Source organism: Lagopus leucura, unplaced genomic scaffold (genome assembly GCF_019238085.1).
Source record: "Lagopus leucura isolate 7727_CA_CO unplaced genomic scaffold, USGS_WTPT01 Super-Scaffold_100004, whole genome shotgun sequence".
Taxonomy (NCBI): Eukaryota; Metazoa; Chordata; class Aves; order Galliformes; family Phasianidae; genus Lagopus; species Lagopus leucura.
In genome coordinates, this window is record NW_024962264.1 from 58190130 (window position 1) to 58216429 (window position 26300).

At 37.9% G+C, this 26300-nt stretch overlaps 1 protein-coding gene across 1 annotated transcript in view; it reads left to right on the forward strand.

Moving 5' to 3' along the window:
- The first annotated feature begins 18680 nt into the window (after positions 1–18680).
- The window catches only part of STK32B (serine/threonine kinase 32B), a 146449-nt gene continuing 138829 nt past the window's right edge, over positions 18681–26300 (forward strand). The window contains exon 1 of the mRNA XM_042871501.1: positions 18681–18820. Coding sequence (XP_042727435.1) covers positions 18745–18820 — 76 coding nt within the window. The 5' untranslated portion in view covers positions 18681–18744. The remainder of the gene's footprint in view (positions 18821–26300) is intronic.

Here is a 26300-nt window from a genome sequence, read left to right on the forward strand (position 1 = left end):
CTTTGTGAATAAATACTCTTCTGAGGCACAGAAATATATAAGTAAGGTGAAATAGCTGATGAGTTTCTCTACTTGATAAAACCTAGAAGTGATGAAAATAAGTGGAGTTTCATTCTCTTTAACAAAATCAATAAACTGATTAATCACTATTTTTCTTCAGTCAATTTGCCTTGAAAGAAAAAGGTATTGGAATATGTCAGAAATGCAGTCTGTTTCAGATATAATTAACATTTAAGTCTGAATTTCGTTCTTCTTCATGATCCTTTGATTTTAAAAACAAAAAAGTAATCTGCTTCTGAACCACATTTAATGAATTCTCAGACGACTAACTACCTTTATGTTTTTAGTTCGTATTTGTTGAAGTCAGATGACTTCATAGTAGTTGAAGATATGTAAAATGGAGCTCTGTGTATGCCTGAAATAGTCTAACTGGATATTTAAGCTAGGTGCTCAAGCAGGTACTTGGAGAACACATGCAAGAATGAAGTGCTGACCAGGTCCCCTCCCCACCCATAAGCAGAACTGGCTTATGGGTGGCTTCCCAGAAAATGGCCACTGTCATGGACATTGCCATGGCTGTTAGTTAAGCCAGCATGCTTTGGTTTGGGGTGTCCAAGGAGTGGGTATTTGTGGTCACTAAATGGGCAAAAGCTGAGTCAGATCCTAGGGTGGACTGGGGGACTTTCACAGTAATAGTGCATCTACTCGGACACATTAAAAATTTTGTTTAGAAATTTTGGGTTTACTCTTATAATTGTTTCCAAAATAAAAGAGAAATAACAATACAAATCTGAGACAGACCCGTTACAGCTGGGTCTGCACTGAGGAACTACGTGAATAGAAATATTTTGAGTGACGAATCACCCCAGTTGCAGTGCTAGGCCTTTCATGTGCAGAACAAGCCAAGGTCTTTAACAGAGATACTTTTAATTTTGGACCATTAAGCTAATTTCCATTAGAGGACTAAGCAAATTAACATTTATTTCCCTCCTTTCTATTCGGCTGCTGCTTTGTCTTTTTGTTTTGATTTTTTTTGTTTGTTTGTTTGTTTGATGTCTTAGAAGGGTTGTGGCTGGGGAAGCAAGAACTTGGCTTGATTTAAAATGTAAATGCAATTCTATCAATCTTCTCCTCTGCTAATAGGCTGCCTAGGCATTTTAAGGGCATATAGTGAAAAGGAAACTGTGACTGCTAAAGAAAAGCCAGCCCCCTGCTGTTCCTGTTCATATTTATTTCACAATCAGCCTATTGAAATGGTGTGATTCACACTCTGATGCTGTTGTTGTCTAGCTGGCAAAGTCACTGGTGAATTTAAAGAAGTTTCCCAAGCTGAAAACCAAGTAAACCGCATTTGGGGCAAAAAGCAATCTTATCAGCAATGAGAACTAGTGAGTCACGGCAATGATCTTCCTTGCTGAGAGCTTAGGCTACCCTTGCAAATGAGAAGCTCTTTTGAAATAATAAGCTGTCTTCTAAAACTGAGAAGCTGTTGCTTTTGAAATGTAAAGTGTCCTTCTGATATACATATACAAAGTATACAAGAGTAAAGTCATGCTGAAGTTTGCAGAAGCCATTGAAATGTTCTTTGTTACAACATTGTTCCTTGAGGGAAATAGCCCCAAAAGGGAGAAAATGAACGCACACAAGGAAAAGAGGCCGCCCAATCTCCAGTAATCTTGGGTAAATACTAAAGGAAAACTCTGTCAGTTTATCTTAATTATACAGAGTTAATTTATTCATCATATACATAATGATCAAGTAGTTTGTGTGAAATAATCACTTCCCGGAGACATAAAGACTACATGGCCGTAAGTGTTATCTTTACTATAGTTATCATCATCTATACCCTACCACTAACACAACTTAAAGCAAAAATATAGGCACCAATATCAACTAGAAGAATATCAGAATATCCTAAAGAAATAAGATAATTAAAGACTTACTTAATGGAAATAACTGAATCCAACACCGTATTTGGGTGTTAGTTTTTACATAATGTGTCTCATATACTACAAGAGTTGATTAACTGTAATGATAGTGGATGTAAAAAAAAAAAAAAAAAAAAAAAAAAGCAGCTACGTTTAATAAAGCATATTTACTTATTAACTCTGGGATCATTATAAGCCACTAAGTCAGAATTGCCAGGAAAAAATGTGGGTATAATCTTAGAATAGGTCACAAGTGTTGACTTCAGGGATATTTTGATTCCATTTCAGAAGCAGGGACCTGCTCACCTGGAATATTGTGCACATTTTTCACTCTTCTAATCACTAACGGTCAGGAAGGTTGAATTCACACTGCAGGGGGTGCAAAATGCACAATGAGAATATTCAGTGAATAGAAGAAATGGCATACGTGGGTATCTTTCTCTTTTGCCTCCTTTTCTTTGGTACCCATGTTACTTTTCCAGTGCTTGGGTCCTTGTCCTGCTCTCATGGTGATGCACTTGGATCACTGGAAGTTTTTGTAGTAGGGATCAAGAAGGAAATGTCCCTTAAACACCCTCTTTATACATCCCTATCCCCATCACTTGTAAGTGTAGAAATTTGGGGCTACAAGGCCTGACAAGAAGTTTGGCATCAACTTTGTTCATGTAAAAGACAGTCTCAATTCTTCCTATTGCATAATTTAGGTACATGTGCTTTGGTAATAAAACAGTGCACCAGGCAGAGAATGATAACATTGTCTGCAGCTTTCACTCTGACACCAAAGAGAAATGTGGCCAATAGAGTCAAAGAAAACAAGCAACATTCAGGAAAGTATCAAAGTGATCAAAGCAGACTCTTTGATTCTGCTTTACACATACTTTTGAAAGAATAGTTATATTTCCAAACACAGTGTGTAGATTCTTGATGCCAATAAACTGGCTTGTTTTAGCTTTATACTTTCCTAGGAGCAGGAACCAAAAATATCTTCAATGAGATTGCCTGAGCTCTGTTATTAAATGTTCAGCTTGCTGGGAGAAGGCTAAATATGTTTGTTACTCTCTGAGAGTGCTAAGCCCTCACTGAAGAAGAACTGGTGCCTGGGCTGAGTAGTCCAGTAGTTCTGAAGAGGAATCAGCATTTGCAAGAATGATGAAAAGTTCTGAGCTGATCTTTTTGTTCATCTGTATTTAATACACCTCTTTGCTAGCAGATCCAGCCTCGGGACAAGAGAGTGACTTACAAAGCATGTGGAACATGTTTAAAGAATGGTTTGGAAAAGTGCCTTGTTGGAGCCTTTTTATAGTTAGAAAATATTGATCATTTTCCTATATTTATATCTCATTCTTTTTTTTTCCTTTTTTTTCTTCTTCCTTTTTTTTTTTTTTTTTTTCCAAAGATGGGCAAAGTTTCGAGGCTCCTGATCCAAATGCCGTAGAGTAAAATATTCTTTTTTGTTGTTACAGTTTGACCATTAATGTTGTCAAGCATGAAGCTTATTTTATACCCTAGCAAAATGTACTCCACTTCAGTCTTTGTAAAATCTGATTTTCTTTCCGTGCTGCAGCAACTGTAAAGCTGCCCCCAGGGAGGTATTCTGTTTAGCTGTGCGGACACATTCCTTCAGGAAATATTGAGGCCAAACTACACACACACATAGGAACTGTATTAGAAGAATTCAAATCTTGAACGGAAAGCACTGGGCCTGGGCTCTGAACTTCAGGGCATGTTGGATTGTGTTTCTCACATTTTTCTTTGATTTTACAGTCCAGCGCAGTGAACCGATACAGGTGCATTCCAAACACAGGGAGCAGAACCCGGTGAGGACAATCCTATATCCTCTAGCTGTGCCAGAACCAAAAAAAAAAAAGAAAAAAAAAAGAAAAAAAAAAGAAAGAAAAAAAAAGAAAGAAAAAAAAGGAGAATGATTTACATATCCAACACTTCTTTGTTTTGCTCATGCATGAGGCAGACATGGCCAGTAGTAATTGTTATTATGTGTCAGAATTAAAACTTGTTCTGCAATGTGAACATCCAGCATGTGACTCTGGATGAAAAGTGGTGAAAGAAAGGAGATGAAAGATGAAATAGATGAACATTTATTATAAGATGAAAGATGAAATAGATGCACATTTATTATTTCATGTTTTCTTTCATTTTTACTCACTGAAGACATTGCAAAGAGAGAAGTCAAACTCTATTTTCACCAAAAAGGTACCATATTCTAAACTCCTCTTCCCCTTGGCAGCGAACAGGACAACAGATACAACAGAATGGTTAAAACTATTAGATTCTGACCCTTGCTTAGGAGTTGGCTTCTGCCATGAACCACAGCTACTATTAGGCCACAGCTGCTTTTAAATTGAATGGCATTCTAGTGATTAATTTTTTAAACTGTATTTGTTTAACACTTATTCATATATTTATCTCATTTTCATTTCTTAAGTTTTTTTATTTATTTAACCATGTTTATTTTGTGGGTTTCAAACGCAGAAAGGAAAGACGAGAGAATTTTGGGCTGGACGCAGATGACTGCGATGAACTGGGCGAGGCCAAACCATGAGCCATGCTTTTGCAATCAGTCCCAGTGGTGGTCTTGGAAACTCTGTTGCCCAAACAAGGCTGTGAGGACCTGCCCTATGCCAGGAGGAGTTAGAAGTCTTTCCATTACCAAGGAGCGGCAGAGCAGAGGAAGAGACAGAAAATGTTTATGGTCCTGCTGTGAGAGGCTACTGAGGAAGGGGAACACCTGCATGGCTTTATTTTACCATTCATTCTCCCTTTGGCTGAGGAGCTCTACCTCTTTTCAGACAAATATTAGGAAAACAAGTTAGTGTGACTTCTGTTAAACTAATAGGCACACAAGAGAAAGAATTCAGTTGTGCCTATGTTGGGTTTACCATCGTTTCTCAGTAAATGATTCTAGTAATTAGAAAATAGATACTTAAAAACTAGGGTAAGACTAATGTAAGTGAGGGTGTTTTTTCTTCCCTAGGATTGTTCTGCAGCATTAAACAGTAGGTGCGACAATCACTGTCTTAGAAGAAACATGACCTAATTTGGGATTAGAGTGCTGATGGTGCAACATTTTTCATTTAGAGCTGGTGAGATTGTTCGAATTTCCAGTGTAACGCATGAAGGAGTTCAGCTGTGACAGAGAACAGCATATAATAACCTCATTTTTAATATATATAAAAAGAAAACACTAATTAAGAAGAGAAGAAAATGTTATTCTTTGGAGAGAGAACCCAAGGTCCACATCCAGCAAAGTAGTTAAGCACATGGAAGTTTAAACATGCTGTTGAATTCAGTAGGAGTACACTGTTGCACACATGTGCCTAACAGCATAGGTAGGAAGAAAAAAATGCTCAGAGACAAATAATTGCATGCAGCTGTCTATTTAAGCAAGCTATGCTTTGCCTGTCTCTGTGTTGGAGATTTTGCTGCAGATTTCAGAATTGTCTTTAATAAACTATATTGCCATTTGTCTTCCTGAAGCACAGATGCTTTAGGGAATGTAATAATATTTTGCTTTTTCACATTCATGCATACTTTATTTTCTTAATTCCTTTTGTCTTTTGGCTTACAGCCTCAAGCAAGAGAATGAAGCTTACTCTTAATGTAACTCACTGGAGGATGTTTGAAGCACAGAATAAGAAGACATTAGATGTGATTATCTGCTATGCTGCTGAGAGCTGGAGACTAATTTCCAAATGACATGAGTTGTGTATGGGTTACATCTTAGGGACCAAAGTCATATATCAAGACTCCCACTGAACTAGAAGCTGTGCAAATGTGGTGAAAAGATGGTCTGTTGGACTGCAGAACTTTGCTATAACCTTTGCACACTTTTCTGTGTTCAACCTACCACCGTTTTTCTCCCAAGATTATTTCCTTACATCCATCAATAACAATAGATTTTCCTTGCTTAGCAATTGCATGCCTTGCTTAGCATTTTTTTTTCATGAAATCAGCACATGAAAAATGACTGTACTAACGTGGTAGGTTCCTCTCTTTTGTGTCCACTAGCATCAATGAATCATTCTTACTTGAGATAGCAGATTCAGAAGATAATCAAATATCTCTCATTTCCAAGGCAGCATTGTTCCCCAAATTGTGTTCCTGTGAGCTCTGTATTTTCTGAAGTTCATCGTTCACAAAGGCAGAACATGTACACCTGAAAAAGTCTGTATCTGGTTTGGGTGCTGCTGTTGAAGGGTTTGTGCTTTTTTCTTGCATGCAAAGGATGTCCAGCTTTTCCTCCAACACAACTTCTTAAAGCACAAGTGCTACTAACATAGTTTATTTTATCTGTCAACACTTCAGATGAATAGTGCATTTCCTGTATTGGACTTTCTGAGTATTTTCTGTTTGGGTCTAGACCTCAGAAGCAAATATTTTATTGCTTGTACTTGGTCCAGAGAAGAGAGAGCCTCCGAAGAACCCTTTTGCAGATTGTGGCTGCTCTTCCACAGTCTTATATTCAGCTTCAGAAAATCCCAGCTCAGTCCCTGCAGAGGGCAAACATTGTTGTCCAAAGTACTGGTAGTTGAGAAGAGTCTTGTGTGGTGATGGAAGGGATGTCCATTGCCAGCCACTGGACTGTGTGCCACATACTTGACAGAATCTACCTTTGCTTCTTGCTTGACAGAATCTCCTTTCAGTCATTAGTGCCATCTTGATGTCACTGATGATTGAAGAAGAAATGCTGCGAGCTCTCACCTTGCTTAGATTTAAGCTGAAAAGCCGTGTGAGGACACAGTAAAGAGGAGGAACATAGAAGGAACCAGGAATGAGGAGTCACAGTGGTAAATGGCGAAGCATTGCACTGATATGAGCATAGCAAGTAAACAATGGGCATATGTTCAACACTGCCTAAAGAAAATACACTGCCTTTTCAGTGAGTAAATGACTGCATGAAATGCAAGAAACACACACACAAAAACCAAAAGCAGTCACTTTCTTTTAAGTCTCTCAATTCTTTTAAGCATGTAAACTTCATTTTTTTAGAGTTTATCTATTCCATAATTGAACATGGCTCACTAGGTAGCAGGTTCAGATAGCATGTAAAGCGAAAATAAGCGTAAACAATTTATTGTATTGAATCTTATTTTAATATGTTTTTTTTTTTTAAAGAATCTGACCATTTTTCCTTCCTGCCTTCTAGCTTATTAATTTTCAGTGGTCAGCTGAAATCAAACTTCTCTGAAACCAGTTAAGAAACTTGATTGCCAGGCTTTTTGAAAAAAGAGGGTATTTTAATACTTTTGAGTTATATTTCAAGAGATGACTTTTTCCAGCATAACTTCTACTATGGTTGTTGTCAGAAATCTACTGCAGGCACCATATATAGAAGAGATTAGAAGCAATAGGAAGAGAAGAGAAACAGAAAATGTTATGTAGAGACCAAGTAAGGGAACAGGGAGTTTTTATTGGCTCCCAAATTATTGCCATGCACATGGGTTGCAGAGAACCCATGGGATTTGAGGTAGATTGGCCCCCCATACCTTTGCTGTTATCCCATCCTCAGCAAGATGGAAACTGCCAGAATTTCTGCAAAATCCCCATTTGCGAACACACTTGCAAATACTTCCATTGCTGATACAAACTCTGTTGACCTATATGAGACAAGGTCACTACTGAGCTCATAGCAGGAACAGTTCAAATAAATAACATGCTTTGCCACCAAGATAATTCTACCTTAGCATTTTCCCTTCTATGATTTTGTGCCTCTGCAAGGGCTGTTGGCTACTCTATTGAAGATTCCTGTAATTTCAGCAGTAAGTCACAGCAGGTTCCTTTCAATCAACAGAAGCCACGTCACAGTGAACAACAAGTAACACATTTCCCTCCAAGCAAGCATGCTCTAACTTCATTCAGGCACACAAATTTTCTTCAAATCCCATATCACCATCTCCCAACCCAGCAAGACAAAGGCTGCAAACGGAGCCAAAATAAAACAGATAGGCAAGTTGAAGCATTTTTATTTCTGCGGAAAAATAAACCGAATGTTTGCACTTTGCCTACCTGCGGTAACCTCTCCTCCTTCTCATGGGCCCTCTGCAGCCTTACTTCTCACTGGGCTGAGGGCCCAGGCCCCTTGGGTGGGAAATTTGATAGTCCTCTAGTTGGCAATTAAGAATTCCTCACATTTCTCAGGGGACATTAAGGGATTTGACTTCTGAGAACCTTAGTACCAAAAGAAACAGCCTTGAAAAGCTGCCTTCAGTGATGTTAATCAGATTTCCTCTTTGGAGCGATGGAAGCCGGAAGCATGGTTTTTTCATCCTCATTTCTTTAGCTTCTGGTTCACCATTTGATAACCACTTTAGTATCATTTTCCAGCAGAAGGCACAATAGGTCTTTCTTTATGGAAAACATACAGGCAGGCAGACAGAATAGATGCTGCAGGTAGTGGTCAATTCTAAACATTGGCTTTTGCTGAGTAATAAGACTATTTGTAACTCCCTTCTAGTAAATGCTTGCTGAGGAACAGAAGAGAGAACTATTTTCATATGCACCCAAAAAAGGATGCAATTTCTAAGGTTCTAATATGATTTATAATTGTCTGTGAGTGTCATCCTTCCCACAAATGCAGTACAAAGCTATTTTAAAATATTTATGTCTTTTGGAAGACATAAAATCACAAAATTCATATAATATGACACATATTATGTGTGACATAGATATATGATATATATCACATTACAGCTTGTCACCCGTAGAAGAAAATACTTTAAAACACAGAACTACATTACTTTCTCTTCTTTCTCATGTACATGGAAGAGTATAGAAAGATAAAAAAGAAAGTCAGGGAAGACATGAAATAAGCAGAACATAAAGAGTAATAAGGACAACTGTGAACATTGCAGTGGGTCTGACATGTTAAAATCCAGAGCAGTTTGTCATCAGTCTCATTTCTGTGTTGGGCACCCTTTTTCTTCTTTCTCCTGAGTGATTCTTACCTGGACAATCAGAAGAATTTAAGATATGTAAATTGATACTTCAACAGACTTGTGTTTATTTCTTTAAAAATTTAATTACTTTCAATATTAAAATTAATTTTAAATAAATTTTAAAATGTTTAAGATATATTTAAACAAAAATAATAATTAAAATGTGAATTTAAATTTAGTTATATTAGTTTTTTTCTTAAACTAAAATGTCATCACAGATTCATCAAGAAAAACAAGCTTACAGTATCTGAATAATTTCTTCACATAATAAGATATTAGGACAGCATCAAATCAATGTAGTAAACAAGGCTGCAAATACTAGGGATCCACAGATGTGATGAACATAAATGATTTTTCACTTCAGCACTGACTACTCTGTGTGGAAAGAATTCCTTCCCCTTACTAACCAAGCATGACTATTCCAAACTGTGAGTCCAATTGTACTCTTAATAGAAAAAAAATTGCAGTTGTGTATGTTATCCTGCAGGTTTATTTTCAGGAGCTGGGCTCATTCTCACAGTTGATGGGTTGCTAAAACCAATTGAAATATACGGATATAGTCTGCTCATGGCCTGCACATATGGATTGTCCTACGGACATTTAAAAGTATGGTTCTCTTGCTTTGTCTACACAATTTTCTGTTTGAATGATCTCTTGAATGTAAATTGAGATAAGCCTGGAGTGTAACACAGAACCAAATGCTGAAGTGTCTGTGTATACCAGAGACTTTTCTTCACCAACTAGCTTCTCCATAATCTCTGGTTTTGAATTATTTAGTTATTTATGTATTTATTTCTTTATTTATTAAGAAGGAAGAAAGAAAAAAAAAAAAACAATTCTATAGTCAGCCTACTGACACACTGCTGCATACATTTCTTAACATAATGTCAGAAATTTCTGTGGGAGGATAAAAGAACATGAAATAGGGGCTGCAGCTTCTTTAGATGGCACGAAGTAAGAAGCCCAGAGATGTCTTCTGCATATTAGCAGCTGGAGCAGTGCTGTGGGTACAGCTAGTGTTGAGACCATAATATCTACACTGTGTATGTTTGGAAGGTTTCACTTCATCTTAGCTCTAGTCTGATCCATGACTGGCCCATATCTGTTGGGGTGTACTGTTGGGGTATACTGTGTGCAGTCCTGCAGGACAACTTATTTTGTTCATCCCAAGAGAATTCAGATTACATTCTGAGACTGCTCCAAGATGCAAAACAAAGCAAATAAACTTAGTCAGCTGTGAGATTTGCTTTAAGAGCACACTCCTGTGTTAAACTAAACTAGTAAAAAAACCAGTATTGAAAGATTTAAAAAAATGCATCTGATTGTAGTCCAAGCGACATATTTGTTCAGGGCATCTTTACAGGAGCTAAAAAGATAAACATACCTTTATGGAAAACTTTATCAGTCTCTTTTTTTAAAGACCATTCAATTTTTTCTAATGGATGATCTAGGGGGAAAGGAGCTTTTTTCATTTGTGGAAACATAATTTAAAGAGATTGTTGGTGACTTTGGTCATATAATGAGGTTCCTATGGACTCTTGCATTAATTGCATATGATTCCTGTAAATGCAGTTCCCATAAGGAACAGAATGCTTTCATATGTTTCCACAAGACCCAGTGTAAGTTACACAATGCTAAATACAGTAGTTCTGTTATTTTTACAAAGCATAGCTAACTCAATTCCAAGGCTGTGTGGCTCTCAAGCACCAGTAGGCCTTACTTGAAAAGAATATTTTAACCTATTCCACCTACCTTGCCTCTTTATCCATCCTGTTGCACTGATAATACTCTAGCATGCATATGTTAAATAAGGGCAGAGAGATGTGATTAAAACGAAACAGCAAAACAAATTTCTACCCTCTAAGCAATTAAGATAGTGGAATAAGATAAAGTTATTAACTTCAAGAACACCTACAAAACTTTGTATTCTAATCCAAATTACTCAGCAAACACATGGCAACCTTCAAACTCTGTTGAATGGTTCTGTAAATTTGAACATTAATTTTGCTCCTTTCCTGAGAACTTGAACAATTCATGAACACGTCTGTGAGGGCTTTACTCTGCTGTGACAGATTTTAGCAAATAGATTTAATGAGATATTCAGTAAATTACGTTTTCTTATTTAACAAATCTAATTAATTTTGATAACATTTCCTTCAGGTGACACTTCTGTGAGCAATTAATTTCCTTTTATTTTTCAGCTCACAGTGTACAAGATTGCCATGGCCCAATAGAGGCTCCAGTGCACAAAGTTCAACTCACATGGGCTTCTTGTGCAGGACTCAGCAGGTAATTTTGTTCTTCAAACTGCAATTTTGTATTTTTTTTATCTGTGAGATGAGAATATGTGTCTTGAGCTGTAGTAGTGTTTTATATCAAAATTAAAAAAAAAAAAAAAAGGAAAAAAGAGAAAAGAAAGAGAGAAAGAAAGAAAGAGAGAAAGAAAGAAAGAGAGAAAGAGAGAAAGAGAGAAAGAAAGAAAGAGAGAAAGAGAGAAAGAAAGAAAGAAAGAAAGAAAGAAAGAAAGAAAGAAAGAAAGAAAGAAAGAAAGAAAGAAAGAAAGAAAGAAAGAAAGAAAGAAAGAAAGAAAGAAAGAAAGAAAGAAAGAAAGAAAGAAGAAACAAATTACACTCTACTCCTGAGAAGAAAAGGAACAAGAGAGCTGTAACTCACCCTGGCACCACTATTTAGTGTTTTGCCTTAATAGCCCAAATGTAATAGCTCTAAAAGTGCAGCCTCTTAACTGTTCTGCTAAGTACGGCTCTTCATCACTTGAGCTACATTCTGAGTTCTTGAAAGACACTCTGCAGGCTAGGAAAGATTGGAAAGTCTATAATTTTACATCAATCAATAATACTGATGAATTGCCAGTCACAAGAATAGATGTGACAAAATACAATAGTACAAGCTATTAACAGAGAATCCTCAGCGCTCCAGATACAGCTATATCACATGAAGAAGGGGAGAAAAAATCATTAAGTAGTAAAGCTTATTAAACAGCTAAGACTGAAGGGAACATAAACTACACAAGGCCAGCGTGAGTTGAGGAAGGGAGCAGCTGGGCTGTTTCACTGTTGGAAAATGGCTCCAGCTTAGAGCAGAATGCTTGAGGAAACGCTGGCCCAATCTCACTTCTTTTGGAATATTCACTGTGGGGAGATGGAAAAGGTACACTTGGTTTCTCACCAGATTTCATGGCAGTTATGCTGAGAATTAGGTTCTGCATGTGCTCAGGAGACATTCTGGAGCTATGTATGTCCCGGCTTCTCTTGTACAGCCCTGTTCTTCTCCAACACTTATTCCTATGGACCTGTTGCTGGAACTAGTTTAGCTCTCTAGAGAAAGGGCAGCTACTTCAAATATTTTTTATCCCTTCCTCAAGCAGCAGGTACTGAGCTCTGAAATTAAATCTTTGTACTTGGAAACACCAGATGAATAGACAAAGAAATGCGCAGTGGTCACAATGAGCAGCAGACATAGAAATTGGGAGCCCTTATTCTCAGCTTTATGTCCAATCTGAATTTTGACATGCTTACGCACATGATGTCGCAGTGAGCTGACCACAATGAGGTCTCATTGTGTCTAACGTCTTATCATAATATGTTTTTTCATACCCTTAACTGGTTTAGAGAGATCCTTTCTGTAGCAAAGACCAACAATCACTTTATTTATTTTTGCCTAATACTACTAAAGGCTCTGCTCCCATCACAAGATAAACGCACATAATTTTGCTTTCTCTTTCAGTGGACTTCAAAACTTCAGTCATAGGAAGAAACTGAGAAAAAACTTTCGCAATATTTTCATCTTATTTCTGTGCTGAGAGAAAAGGAAAATGCATACTATATGGAACAGCACAGAAACAGAAAAAAAGCCATAAAATAACAAAATGTTTTCCATTTTAAGTCATTTCAGCTATATACTGCAGTGAAAATTGCTTAGGGTTTATCAGTCTGTGAGTTAGAGTAACGGAGTCAAATCATGAGATGGGCATGATGGGCCAATCAGGCTACAGCTGAAGCCAATTGTAGAAGTGTGACTCAGTGGTAATATGCCTGAACCGGGGCCAGCAGTTCTAGAGCTGCAGTCATTCCTGATCTGTGATTCCAGTAACTTCAGTTTGCTTTTCACTCCTTGGATATGCACAGGAAATTTACTTCATTCCCGTAGGCAGTTACATTTTCTGAGAGATTCCAGAGGTTTGAGGACTGCTTATAGAGCCAGTGCTGTCTGTAATTGTTCTTGCTGTGTACACAGGCAAAGTAGGCAGTTTTGATTATTTGGCTGATATAACTGTATTGGAGAGATAAAGGATGTATGCTAAATAAACCTGAAACTTAGGTAGAAGCCCAAACTCAAAGCTACTGCAATTTTGACCTCAAAGTATCCAATGTTCTGCAGAACATACTCTTCCCACCTTATCAATTTAGTGTTCTGTACAAAGAAATAGTTCTGGTTTCTAACACATCACTTCATGTCCAGTTCATTTTAAAGATGCTGAGGTCAAGACCATCTGTGGTTTCCAAAACTTAATTTTCTAGGAAACTGAGTTTCTCCAGAAATCCCTATAGCATGAATACAGTGCAGCTATGTGAAGAGAGGGGGAAAGCCAGCCCAGCAGTGCATGTGCCCACTTCTTCTAACCAGTGTGGACACAAAGTGGATGAAGCCTGACACTCCATGGAACTGGTAAATAAATGCACAGTGGAAGGGATTTAGGAGCTTTTATGAATTCTTAATTTAGGAATTCCATAGCTCTGCTGGGAAATTTGTTGCATCTAGCAGATATTGTTTTAGTCTTTTTTTTTTTTTTTTTTTTTTTTTTTTTTTTTTTAGTCTTCTTCTGGCATGAAAAAATAGAAATAAGTAAGATCTGTGAACCTGCTGTTTTCAGCAGAAGTTTAGCTGGGCTCAGATGCTTTATTCTTCTGAAAATAGTCCAAGCATACAGCAGGTCTCTGAGAAAATGGCTATAGCTGTGAAATAACATTGATGCAATACAAGGGAAGCAACTGGCTAGCAGCCTTTTGTAAGCCTCATTGAATGCTATCGATCACGTGAAATGGAGAATGGGAGCAGATACACTTACAGTCTAACCATGAGATTTGATTATGCACAACATGGCTATGAGTCTATTCCATACTCCATTAACTTTTCTAACAGGAAGGCTGGAGCCTCATTTAGTCTTTCTGCAAATTCATGCCTGGTTGACCCACTGGGATTAGTTCAAAATCTCTTCAAAACTGTATCATGTTTTACATTTGTGCTTTGGAAATGGGAATTAGGACTGCTGAAGAAGGAGCAGTTGAGAAGGCAGCTTGGGAAGCCAAGCAAAACACCTGTCTTGCAGCAAATTCATTGTTCTGGCAAAGTAAAGGGAACTTTGATCTATGCTTGGACCAATTCTTGTACCTTTTCACTTGTTGTGAGTCTACTAGATGATGCCAATTATATTCACTGCTGCTCATGGTAAACCTCAATAAAATCGTAGCATTTTAATACGCTTTTGATAGCACTTTAGAAGAAGCAGTTCCTTTCAGATTCATCCAGGGGTGAAATAGGACTCAGTCAACTTACATAGGCTCTGACATTACTTTCAAACAGCACATATTTATGCCTGAAGACTGACTAGAAAACTGTCAGTGTGTATTTCAGGTTCTTGACTCTTGCTGGCTTATTCATTGAGTGCTTCCAATGCATAAATTCTGCAAAATTCAAATTAAAAAGGGCAGAGTACAGATTCCAACAGTTAACCATGGAAAGATCAAACATTTTTTTTCTAATTTTAGCAACCTTTGCATTTTATCACATTTTAGTGATCTCACTGAGAGTGGGGAGCAGAGATTGTTAAGGAAGGGTTTGGACAGCTTTACCACCAGTGTTAAGTGAAAGGAGATGGTTTCAACTACAGCTCCACTCCTCACAGATGAACTGAGACTTAAATACCATGGAAGGTTTCTAACTCCTTTACCTGTTCGGACACTGTCCTGAAAACAAATCTGACTATACCACTAGTTATCAATTCTTAGTGAATTAGAAAAGCAGTAATACTTGTTCTCCTCACTCACTGATTCTTACTTTACACAACCCACTGCTTCTTTAGTATGAACATACCCTATCCTTGTCTCTGTTACATCCATAAGAACACACAGCAGAGATTGTGACCCTTCTCTGTAAAGAGGGACACAAAAGTAACCAGCTGTGAGTGTGGTCTTTATTGATTTCCATAAAGAGGACTATTTTTAAACCATCATTGTTCATTTTAAGGTCATCTTAATCATAAAGATAAGAGATATTTTTTAATATCTTGCTAATTAACTACAGGATAGTATTCAAACACCAAAATATCAGTATAAACACTCTGCAATTTACAAATATTAGCATATCAGCAGGGTATACTTTGACATCAAGAACTGTAGGGTCATCCTGTAAATCTCATCAAAAGCATTTTAATACAAAAGCTGTAATCACAGAATTACTGGCTTTAAACTACTGAATTCCCTAAGGGAAGTTTAATAGTGCAAAATAGTGTGATCATGTTTGATTTTCTTTATTGCTAACTCTGCATGGAGATCTGAAAACAACAACAACAACAACAACAACAACAACAACAAAACATTATTAATCTAAGCCAGGTAGTGTAGACCTTAAATGAAAATGGAAAACAACGGGCTTAAAATGATGTTCACAATGATTGCAGCTTCTGATTTACAGGAAAAAAACAACACCCTGTGATAGAACGCCCTTTTTCCCTACCATGTTTTCTGTATATGCTATGCACTCTTTACATGCTAAAAATAAAGCACCTTTTTAAGATTAGAATTTGATTTATCTCAAGCAAGGCCTGGTGATGCTTTATTAGAGCAGATAAACATGGGAAGTGGGATTTGGTTCTGGTCTTCAAAGACTTACAAATTTTGACTTCTGGTAGCTGAGAAACTTGTTCCACGAGAGTAAGTACTGAATACCCTGAAAAAGCTTCATCTTCAGAGAGCTTCATTGATTAGTATGATGTTCTGATTTCAGATTTATTTCTTATTTACCAAAGCAATTGGAAAAATACATGAGTAATTGTTCCTGAAGATTTTTTGCTAAATTTGGAGCATATGCAGTGGTTGTTTTGAGTAACATTAGAAAAATGATGCTGAACTTATGTGTCTGTTCAGAGTTCTGGGCCATGTGAATAAACAGGTTGTATATTCAAGGTTTGATATTACTCATACTGGAAAATTGCAATTGATTTCCTTGAGACTTTTCTAGGTCTCATGAATACATCTGGCCTTGATGCCCTCTGTTCCATTGAACACTATTAAGAAAACAACTTTTGATTATCTGCAGAAATGCTGATGCAACCAGCAAGCTTGTCTGTTTAGTACAAGCAAAAATTCATTTGGAGCAAAGGCAGTGTGGCAATGAATACCTTGCATTTTCATTAGAGCAGCAAAACCAGCAATTCTTGCCAAATGATTATTTTTAATTTTTTTTTTTTTTTTAATTGAAAATGACTGGGAAGAATAATGTCTGTCACTAGTCAAGAGCAAGAGTTACAGAAGAACATAAAGTTATCTTTAATAAGTAATGAATGAGTGGCTCGTCATTACTTTACTGTAATAATCCAAATAGGAGTAAGAAAGACACATATTCTAGTAGGAATGACTATTAAATGAATAGAGACAACTTGTTACTCTGTAAGCAGTTTAACTATTTTGGTCCATGTGGGCCTTGTCATATGAAATCATGACAGACATCTCTGTAGAGTCATTGGAATCAGTTGGTATGGAAGAAGTCAGATAAAAAAGAAAGAAATAGAGTAATTCCTGGCTGCTGCAAGAATTTTTTCATGATTCATATTTTCAGCATGCAAAGCAATCTCAAGCTGCTCCTGCTCATCCCATGTCTGTTGTTTTAGAAACATGCTTCCTATATGTAAAATAATCACACACAAGATTGGGGATTTACTGGCAAATGAGTTCTTCCCATTATTTGGAAGGTCACTTTAAAGTTCTCTCACAAGAATCAAAGCAATTACATTAATGTGATATAAGATCTTAGCTCAGGTAGAAGGTAACTCATCAGCTGAAATGCATTAAACTTTAAATGCAACTCTCCCTTGCCAATTCAAAAGGAAAGGGATTAACTTAGAGCACCATGCTTGCTGGTTAGCACAGATGATAACTGCTAGCTGAAAGGTAATGATTTCTATATGTTACTGCTATCCTCTTAAATGCACATAACCTCAATAACATAATATTGTTGTTGGTTTTTTTTTTTTTTTTTTTTTTGACTGGATGACTTAGGTTGTATAGTATAATATATTGTATAGCTGAGTAATAAACTAACGAGTAACAAAGAGAAAGTGATGCTTTCCAAACAACAATTTAGATGTCTGTGTATTGAAACATTCTGTATTTTGCAAACATTTTGCAAGTTAATAGTGACAATCCAGATGATTAAGTATGGAATATCAGTTAGTGATACAATCTGTCCATATATACTTATGGAAAAATATCACTATTCCCTGAATTTATCAGCTGTCTGTGTTTGTAGAGGTGGTAAGCTCTGAGCTCTTAGTTGCATAATGCAGGGTCTCACCCTCTGCATTCAATTTCAGTCAACCTTTCCTTGAAAGGTTATGGCAAGATTATACTGAGTTCAAAGATAGTTGATGTGAATAACTAAGGCAGTTAAAAAGCAGTAAGTAAAGAAAGTTCTCCTTCTGTATGCACAATTTTTTTCTAGAACTTTTCCAAAGTCAGAAGCTTGAAAGAAGGGGTAGTGGATAAGATGGAAGAACATTAGAGAATGTATGTATATTCTCTCTCTCTCTCCATGTATTCTCTAATGTTCTTCCATCTTATCCACTACCCCTTCTTTCTTTTCCCTAAAGCGCTTTTGTAATTGAGCTATTTCGAGATAAATATACTGATATGTATACAGGTGTACTTTTTTGCTCTTCTCACGAAGTCCTATCGGAGCCGCCCTGCCGGTGACAAGCAGGAGGCGGCTGCTGGCCGCCAGGTGGCGCTGCGGGGCCGGGCAGGGCTGGGCGCGGTGGCTCTCCTCAGCGGCGCCCCCTCTCGGCCGCTCCGGGCGCATCCCCCGCGGCGGCCCGGTTACTGCTCCGTCGCTCCCGAAAGTGCTCTGCTGCAGCCGTCGCACCCCCGCTGCGGAGGACAGCCCTGCCGAGACCTCTCTCCAGCACCCCGGGCCCGGAGGAAGGAAAAGGAAGAGGGATATTTTCTCTCTTTTCATTGTTATTATTTTTTTTCCTTTGATGAACTCAGTGAAGTTCGGACAGCTGACCGTGGTCCTCCCCGCTGCCGGAGGGGGAACCCCTATTAGGGAGGACAAAAACTCCGAAAAGGTTAACCTAAGAAGAGCTTACACCCACAGCCCCTCAGCCGCTTCGGATCCCAGTAGCCCTCAGCTGCGGGTGCCAATGCCAGAAAGCTCCTCCGAGCGGCAGGAGAAGCTCCGTGCCCTCGTTAGGCAGTGCTGCCGAGGCAGCAGCAGAGACTCCGCGCTCTCCGGCGGAGGTCTCGAAGGAGGCAGAGGGAGGATCCGCTAGGATCCAGGTAGATCCAGCTTTTACCGCTTACCAAAAGCCACCACCAGCAGGACCTCCGTCTCCTCCCTCCCTCCTCCCCTAACTCCCTCCCTCCCCTGCCCCTCCGTGATGAGAGACGGGCCAAAGTCCGCGAACGCCAGCAGCGCTCGCTGCCAGGGGCGGACGGATCGCTTTCATGTCACGGGGTGACTGCTAGCCCTGCGGAAGCTCCCCCGGCCGGGCCGGGCTGGGGCGGCGGGAGGGCAGCTGCCCCGAGGCCGGGGTGACTGCCGGCCCCGCGGAATGCTGGCGGCGGGGGATGCGGAGCCGGCTGTGGACTAACATGGGGGGCAGCCACTCGCACAGGGCGCCCGTGTTCGACGAGAACGAGGACGGTGAGTGTGGAGCTGTCCGAGGTACCGCCGCGCCCGCGCGCCCCGCAGTTCCCGCCGTTGGCTCAGCCCCGGCGGCGGCAGCTCGCCCTCAGCCAGGTGTTGGCAGCTTCCTCGGTCCGGCTGGGGAGGTATTTTGGATAGATCTTCCAGTCGGCTACTTCCTGTGGGGTAGGGAAGGAGGAGGGCAAGCCCACCTTTGTTTAGCTGTTTGCAATAATTATGTAGTTCTTTGCTTTTATCCAAGCTAAGCTGAAGCCTAGAACACCACCGCTTGGATTTTAAACACATGGCCAGGTAACTTCATGTGTATGTATGTGAAACTGGCATTAGTTTGGAAATGAATGCTTGTCTTTTCTCTTTTCGTTTATTGTTGACTCTGCCCACCAGTCCATTTTAAATGGCGGTACATCTTTCAGTCAGTATACTTTTCTCCACCTACACTTTCTGAAACTTTCTGAAAGTTGTTCTATTACTTTGAGATTTTTTTTTCCCTGCCTCAATATATATCAGAAGAAAGCGTATCCAGAAGAGATCTAAAGTTTGCATTAAAAATGTGGTGTTTTTTCACTTTTTATGTATTTCCATGTAACTTTCTTACATAGATTCTGTTTTACTGAGATTATATGGCTCTCAATTTCAGTCATTTTGACTCTTAAAGCAAAGAGGACACTCCACTTTTAAGAAGCAGACATTTGTATATCAGAAGAAGTGTTGTTACTTACGGGAATATATTGCTGCATAACTGGATAATAGATACTTCATTTTGAATATATCCATTTCATTCTAGTTCCCAAAATATTTTATTGAGAAATGCTTGTCCCTCAGCAGACTTCACTTTGCCTTTTTGATAACATTTCTCATAACAAATCAGAAACATTTATGCTCTTTCCTATCCATTCAGGACACATGGAGACACTTGCATTGTTTTGCTAATATAAAGGAAAAATATTAAATAAGTTTATTCAGAGGCGAATAAATATTTGCTTACACTTCAAGCATATTTACCAATCTCTCTTTCTTGGCAAAGCTTGAAGAGGTATTTGGTGTGGTTTTGTTTACAGCAGTTTATTGTTTGTACGGAGTAAGGGACTAGGGTATCTACTACAGGTAGACTGTGATGCAGTAGCTGTGATTTTTCTTGTCATTTACAGTTGTCAGTCATTTACCATAAGTAAATGCTATGTAAACAAGTGAGAAAAACCATTCCCCGCTGTAAAATTATAATGGAGAATGACATTAAGATTTACATGACTAATTGTAAATGATTACCAAGAGTGAAAGTATAGTGTTAATCTTGTTTAGACACTGTAAGGTGAAAAATAGCCCTGCCTTTGCCTCTGTGAGTGTTTTGACTGAGCTCTCTTGAGTTAACATGAGTGTTCTATGACTTATTACCATTTCTATTTTTTTCCAACAAGAAAAGGCTGTGGTCAGTTTGTGGATAAAATGAACAAAGTTCAAGAATGAATGAGACCAGAAAGGGCTTCATGCCACTTTTGCTTTGCTTTTTTATCCTCAGGAAAACAATTAAAAAAAAAATACAAAAAACTAAACATCAGTAACAACAAAAACATGTACACATAAGCTATTTATGCATTTCTACTAAGACATTGTTATTCTTTGCTTATTTTTTTCCCCATTCTGAATGTTCCTAAAATCTTTTTTTTTTTTTTTTTTTTTTTCCTCTTAAGATGTTATGCTTAGTACAACCGCATAGTTGAGAAAAGCCCATTGCTTTTGAAATAAATAACCTATTTTCTATGGTGTTTATGAATTATAATTCTGGATGGAATTTTCCCAAGTATCTAAAAATATAGGAAGATATCTTCTCTTTGAAAATCTATCTTGCAAAATGTAATCCAAAAATCAAGGAGTATTTCATGTTGTTCCTAATATTTACAATTGTAACTGCCTTCCACAATACTGGATGCAATATGAAATTAAAATTTTTAAAAAAGGAAAAAAAAAACCCCAAAACCAACAAAGCCACCCCCAACACAGTGTTACAAAGCTCATTTATTTCATGAGACTGTATAACTTTGTTCAAGAGTAAGAATATTTACCAATTCATATAGAACCAGTATAAATGAGTTGTGTGTGAATATGTAGGCATAATAAAAAACAAGTTATTTAAGGAGTTGTTTGTAATGTCACAGATGTCTCCTTTGTATGAGAAAAATGAGCAGAAAAACATATTGTCATTTTATGTTTATGCATTTCAATGTTGAATAAATGGAATGTAGAATAAATCATGAATTTGGGAAGATGCTTAAAATAATTCTTTGGCGTTTCATGAGCCATAGAAAAAGTTTCATTTGCAGTGTACCATTTAGCAAAGAAGTACTCGGAAAGAGTGGATGAAGAGCAGCCAGATACAGCCTGACAAACCTGTAGAGTATCTGCTCTAGGGTTACCAGTCATGTTTTCTTTCTGATGAGGATGAGTGTCAATCCATTCAGTAGATCTGAAACTTAAACAGTGTAGTAGACTTACCACTCTAAGGATGGATATTACTGATGGGATAATCAAAACTAATCCAGCCAGAAGGCAAGCTGGAAGTGTTGTTCAGTGTTCAGATATCACAGACACCTTCTCTCCCATCATTATCAAATGCTGATCTTTTCAAAAGTTGTAATGTAAACCATTTTTAAACTAGTTATATTTGTTCACTATGTCCTATTTTTGTTAGAAGGATCTTGCAGAACCTTACTTTTTTAATGGGTAGAAGCATCTGCCTTCTTGATTAAAAGCATGCTTGACCTATATATAAAATTTATCTTTATTCCAACATTTTTGCTAGCTTAAGTAGCTCTTCTTCTTCCATGATGATTACTCCAGTGCACTGATAGATACTAGCAAAAATGTTCCCTCTCACTCTTTGTTCTGTAAGAAAACTTCTGCTTTTCTTATTTCTCCTGCATTTTCATTCACAGTGTACCTTATCTATATGTATTTAAACTCATCTTCATCACATGCATCTAATTTAAAACCATACAATTACAGGTAAGTTTTCACTAGAACCTTTTACTGGAAACGACATTTCCTGGTCTCTACTGGAACTAACTTTTCCAGTATAGCCTGTAACTACCTATGCCCTTTTCATGTGTATATCATACAGACAGTACACAGACATCTTGTGATGAATTGGCTCACTAATACCCTTTTCAGGAATTCCCACTGATGAGTTTCAATCTACAGCAGGAATTCTAAGTGCTCTCAAATGTGACTTCATTTTGCACTGAAAAAGATTGAATTTCAAGCCATTTCTCATATTCAGGTCCCCCCTGAATCTAGCCCTAATTTCTTTCCCTGTGATTCTCTGAGCCTCCATTATTTTAACATTATTTTTCGTGTATTATTACTACCCTCACTAACTCAATGGCAGTTTTCAAGTCCACTGAATAGATTGTGAACATACTAAATTGTCTCATTTCCATACCTCATTCTCTTTGCTGTTATCCCTCTTTAGCCTGATAATTTCCATTTCGAAATAACACTGTTGTCTTTAGTGCCTCTTTGCATTTTGCCAGGTAATGCTCAACTTTCTCAGCTTTATGAATTCTTTCTTATATATTGCTCCACTGAAATCCAGAAAAATGAAATTATGACAAGTGTACTACATAAAAAATTAAATTTATCTTCAAGAAAAAGCATCTAGTTATCTCTCACACATCAGTGTTCGGTAAAGTCATGTGGATTTGATCTCAGTTTTTCTTCTTAGCCTTGACTAAAGCACAACAAGAGCTAGGAAAATCCTATGAATGGAATCCTTTGTCTAATACTTACACAGCTTATACTCTTGCTATGGAAGGTTAATGGGAAAATATATTTCATTTTTTGATTTTTATTGCTGCATTTTTTGGATAGACAACTAGGTCTGGTGTAGCAACGTTGCTACCTCTACACAAAGCTAGATGTTTTAATGGATTGGAATTATAAGATTTTTTACAAAAGGTTTCATTTGGATTAATGCTGCCAAAGCAAGGGAACTTTGACTCTCTTTGTCCTTAATATTTTCTCATAAAGAATACAGAGCATCTATCCTCTCCTGAATAGCTGTTTCCAGTAATAATATAGAAAAGGTAAAGACGTATATCTTTCCTGAGTTTTAGGTCTTGGAAAATAATTGTAAGTTCACAGAAATGGCAATAGAACAGTGAGAGGAATATTAACAATTTGTAAATGTAACTTTCAAATTTCAGTAAATATTATAGGTAATGAATGTATTATCAATAGCCTGGCAACTTTAAGGAATATATTTCATGATAATTTTATTTAATGATGCTCTGTTAAAACTGATATTTAATTAAATTCTTAAAAATAATATTCAACATGTGAAAATCAGATGGTAGAAAATAACCATTTTCTACTAGCAAATAGTAATAACAGTTATTTACCTATATGGTTGTGGAAGATACACAGGAAAGGATAAAGAATAAAAGCATTAGAAGCTAGAAACTGGACTGTTGAATTGATGTTTCAGTTGTATTTGGTTTTGAAAAAAAAAAAAAATCAGTTTTACTATGGTGGCTTGTAGAAATAAGTGAACTGATTTCTTAAGAGTTTGCTTTTATATTTGTAACACAACTTTACTTTTCAGTTATTTCCAGCAGTTCTTAAAGGTTATTGATGAGCTTTCAGTACAGCATAGTATGAGACAGATGGAAATTGTGGTCAGAGAGGAGAGAATGTCATATTAGGCAGTCACATAGGTACTAACTGCCAAAGTGTTGTCAGGAGTTTGCAAAGACTGTGGCAAAGAGGAAGAGTAGATATCATGGCATGGCAACAATCCTCAGTCGTTATCTTCCTGACCCAGTCTTTTAAAGTCTTTGTTACAATGTGCACTAATAATGTGGCCCTCTTCAGATACTAAATAATAATTACTGGTAAAAGCTAACAATAGATCATGGGTTTTCCTTTTCCACAGGGAACTCTGAAGAAAGGCTAAATGAATATGGCACCTTCATTTTTAGATTCTTGATCTTCATTCCCTTGAGTGAACTGCAAGTCTGTACCCTACTTGATGGTTTTAAAAATCCGACACAGGATTAGAATCATGACAATTTCAAGGAGCAGTTAAGCATTGACCCATTTCATTTTATTTTACCATCATCCAGATTCAACTCTGCCAGCAATGGGTTAGAGGTGAATTAGGTGAATTTTCAGCATCCTTCCTAAACATGTTCTCTATGCTTCCGTGATCTGATCTGATGGAAATATCCATGTCAGGGCATCTATATTAAATAAAAGCATAATGTAAATCTCTTCTGCTGCTTTTGTAGCCCTCTGGAATTTACACAAGTTGTTGACGTGGCCCCCCAGCTCTGAGAATATTACAGAATTCCTCAGTGGCTTGTTATCTAAGAAGTGTGAGTGTTTTATCCATGTTGATATGCATGTTGTACAGCATGTCTAGAACTCAGGACAAGCTTCTTGGAAAACTGCATACAAATAATTCAAGATTAAGCAAGCTCCAAACCAGATAAGCTTAGAGAATCAAAATCAGGGGAAACTCTGTATGTTAAAAAAAACTGTGATGAAACAAAATTAGTATCTAAATCAACACCACTGCTTTTACAGTCACTCCTTTACAAATTAATAAATTATGTTTCCCCTCACTGCTTGTAGCTGGCTCTTACAAGTTCTCCACTCACATCTGAGCTGCTGTGGTGTTCTGTGCCAAAAGAATAGGATTTCAGAGAGCTGTGTTTTGCAGGACTGGAAAAGCTAACAATTGAAGGAAGAAGCACACTGAAAAATTATATGTTCCCTGGCTGGCTTTTAGTCTGAAGAAAGCTGAGTGTTTTTGAGGAGGAGAGAATCACAGTGTAAGAGACCTTAGCAGGTGTAATGCCTTTTTTTTTTTTTTTTTTTTTTTTTTTTTTTTCTTACTCTAGGTAATGCTACAGGCTTTGGGCAGAGTGGCTGGCAGACTGGAAGAGAGGGGCTTGAGGGTCTTGGCTGACATTCAGCTAAACATGAGCCAGGGATATGCCTAGGTAGCCAAGAAGGCCAACAGTAACCTGGCTTGTATCAGAAATCCTGTAGCCAGCTGGAGCAGGGAGATGATTGTCCTCCTGTAGTTAGCTCTGGTGTGCGCTTCAAGTACCGTGCTAAGTTTTGGGCTCCCCTCTATAAGAAAGACATTGAGGCCCTGAAGTGTGTTCAGAGAAGGGCAATGAAGCTGTGAAGGGTCTGGAGCACAAGTCTTACAAGGAGCAGCTGAGGGAGCTGGGATTGTTCAGACTGGAAAATAAAAGGCACGGGGGAAATCTTATTGCTCTTTACAACTAACTGAAAGGAGGTGGTGGTGAGGTGGGGATCACTGTCTTCTCTCATATAACTAGCATTAGAAGAAATGGCTTCAAGTTGCGTGGGGGAGGTTCAGGTAGGATATTAGGAAAAGTTCAGCTTGATTTCTTCACAGTCATGTCTTTTAAGTGTATAGATACATTATAGAATCATAGAATCATAGAATTGCCAAGGTTGGAAAAGACCTAAAAGATCATCCAGTCCAACCGTTCACCTATTACCAATTACACTGCTTCTACTCCACAGTTTTGTCTTCATGGATAGCTATATTCAAAAGAAGAATCTTTCACTTCTGCCAGGGAGATCATGAGTCTGTCTGTACTCATTCCTCTTTGACACCTTCCCATACAGCAAGGAGAAAGAGGTGCACCTCCTCACATTAGTACCTACTAATGTTGGCTTTAATATAGTATTGAATTCATCATTGGCTGCACTTGGCCTGAAAGAGTTCCTTGATATAGATGTGTGGACATGGGTTACAAAGCCAGCAGTATTGTGAGAATACAGTCTTTTTTGTGAATCTTATGTATGTTCAGTCAGTAAATGAGGGAAGTACAGCCTGGAATGAAATACTACACCTAAACGAATTAGGAAGTGACCAGAACAATCTTAGGAGAAAAACTAATGAGGATTTATAATCTTGCTCATCAATACTCAACTAATCCTGTCCCATCAGGATTGTTTTAATATTTTCTCTTCTGAACTTTAGCATGAGAATGAAGAAGGCTGGGATTTTGTTGGCCATGCACAAGACTCTTCTAGATTCCTTCTGAAACTGCAAGGGTAGGAAAGCAGAAGCAGAAACCTTCCTTGTGCTAAACCTCCTGGACAGTTATATATGGGACCAAGTACTGCAAGGCAGAAAAATATTGCCAAGGTTGTTTTTGAGTATTTTGGTGTAGCAAGAGTGAGCTAATGCTGAGATGTAAGAAAAGAGAAAAAGGAAAAATAATTGCTACAGAGATCAATCAATATCAAGTCAACATGAAACAGAAATTTCTGAATAATTCTGGATATGCAAAAAGAAAAGAAGTATCAAGACCGGCCTGATAGAACTAACACTATCTTACTATGGCAAGACAGGAGAGAGAACAAAAAGCAGGGAATTAATTACACAGAATTCAGCAGGGGAAGCAGGGATGTCTGGAGAGGATAGAGCAGCAGT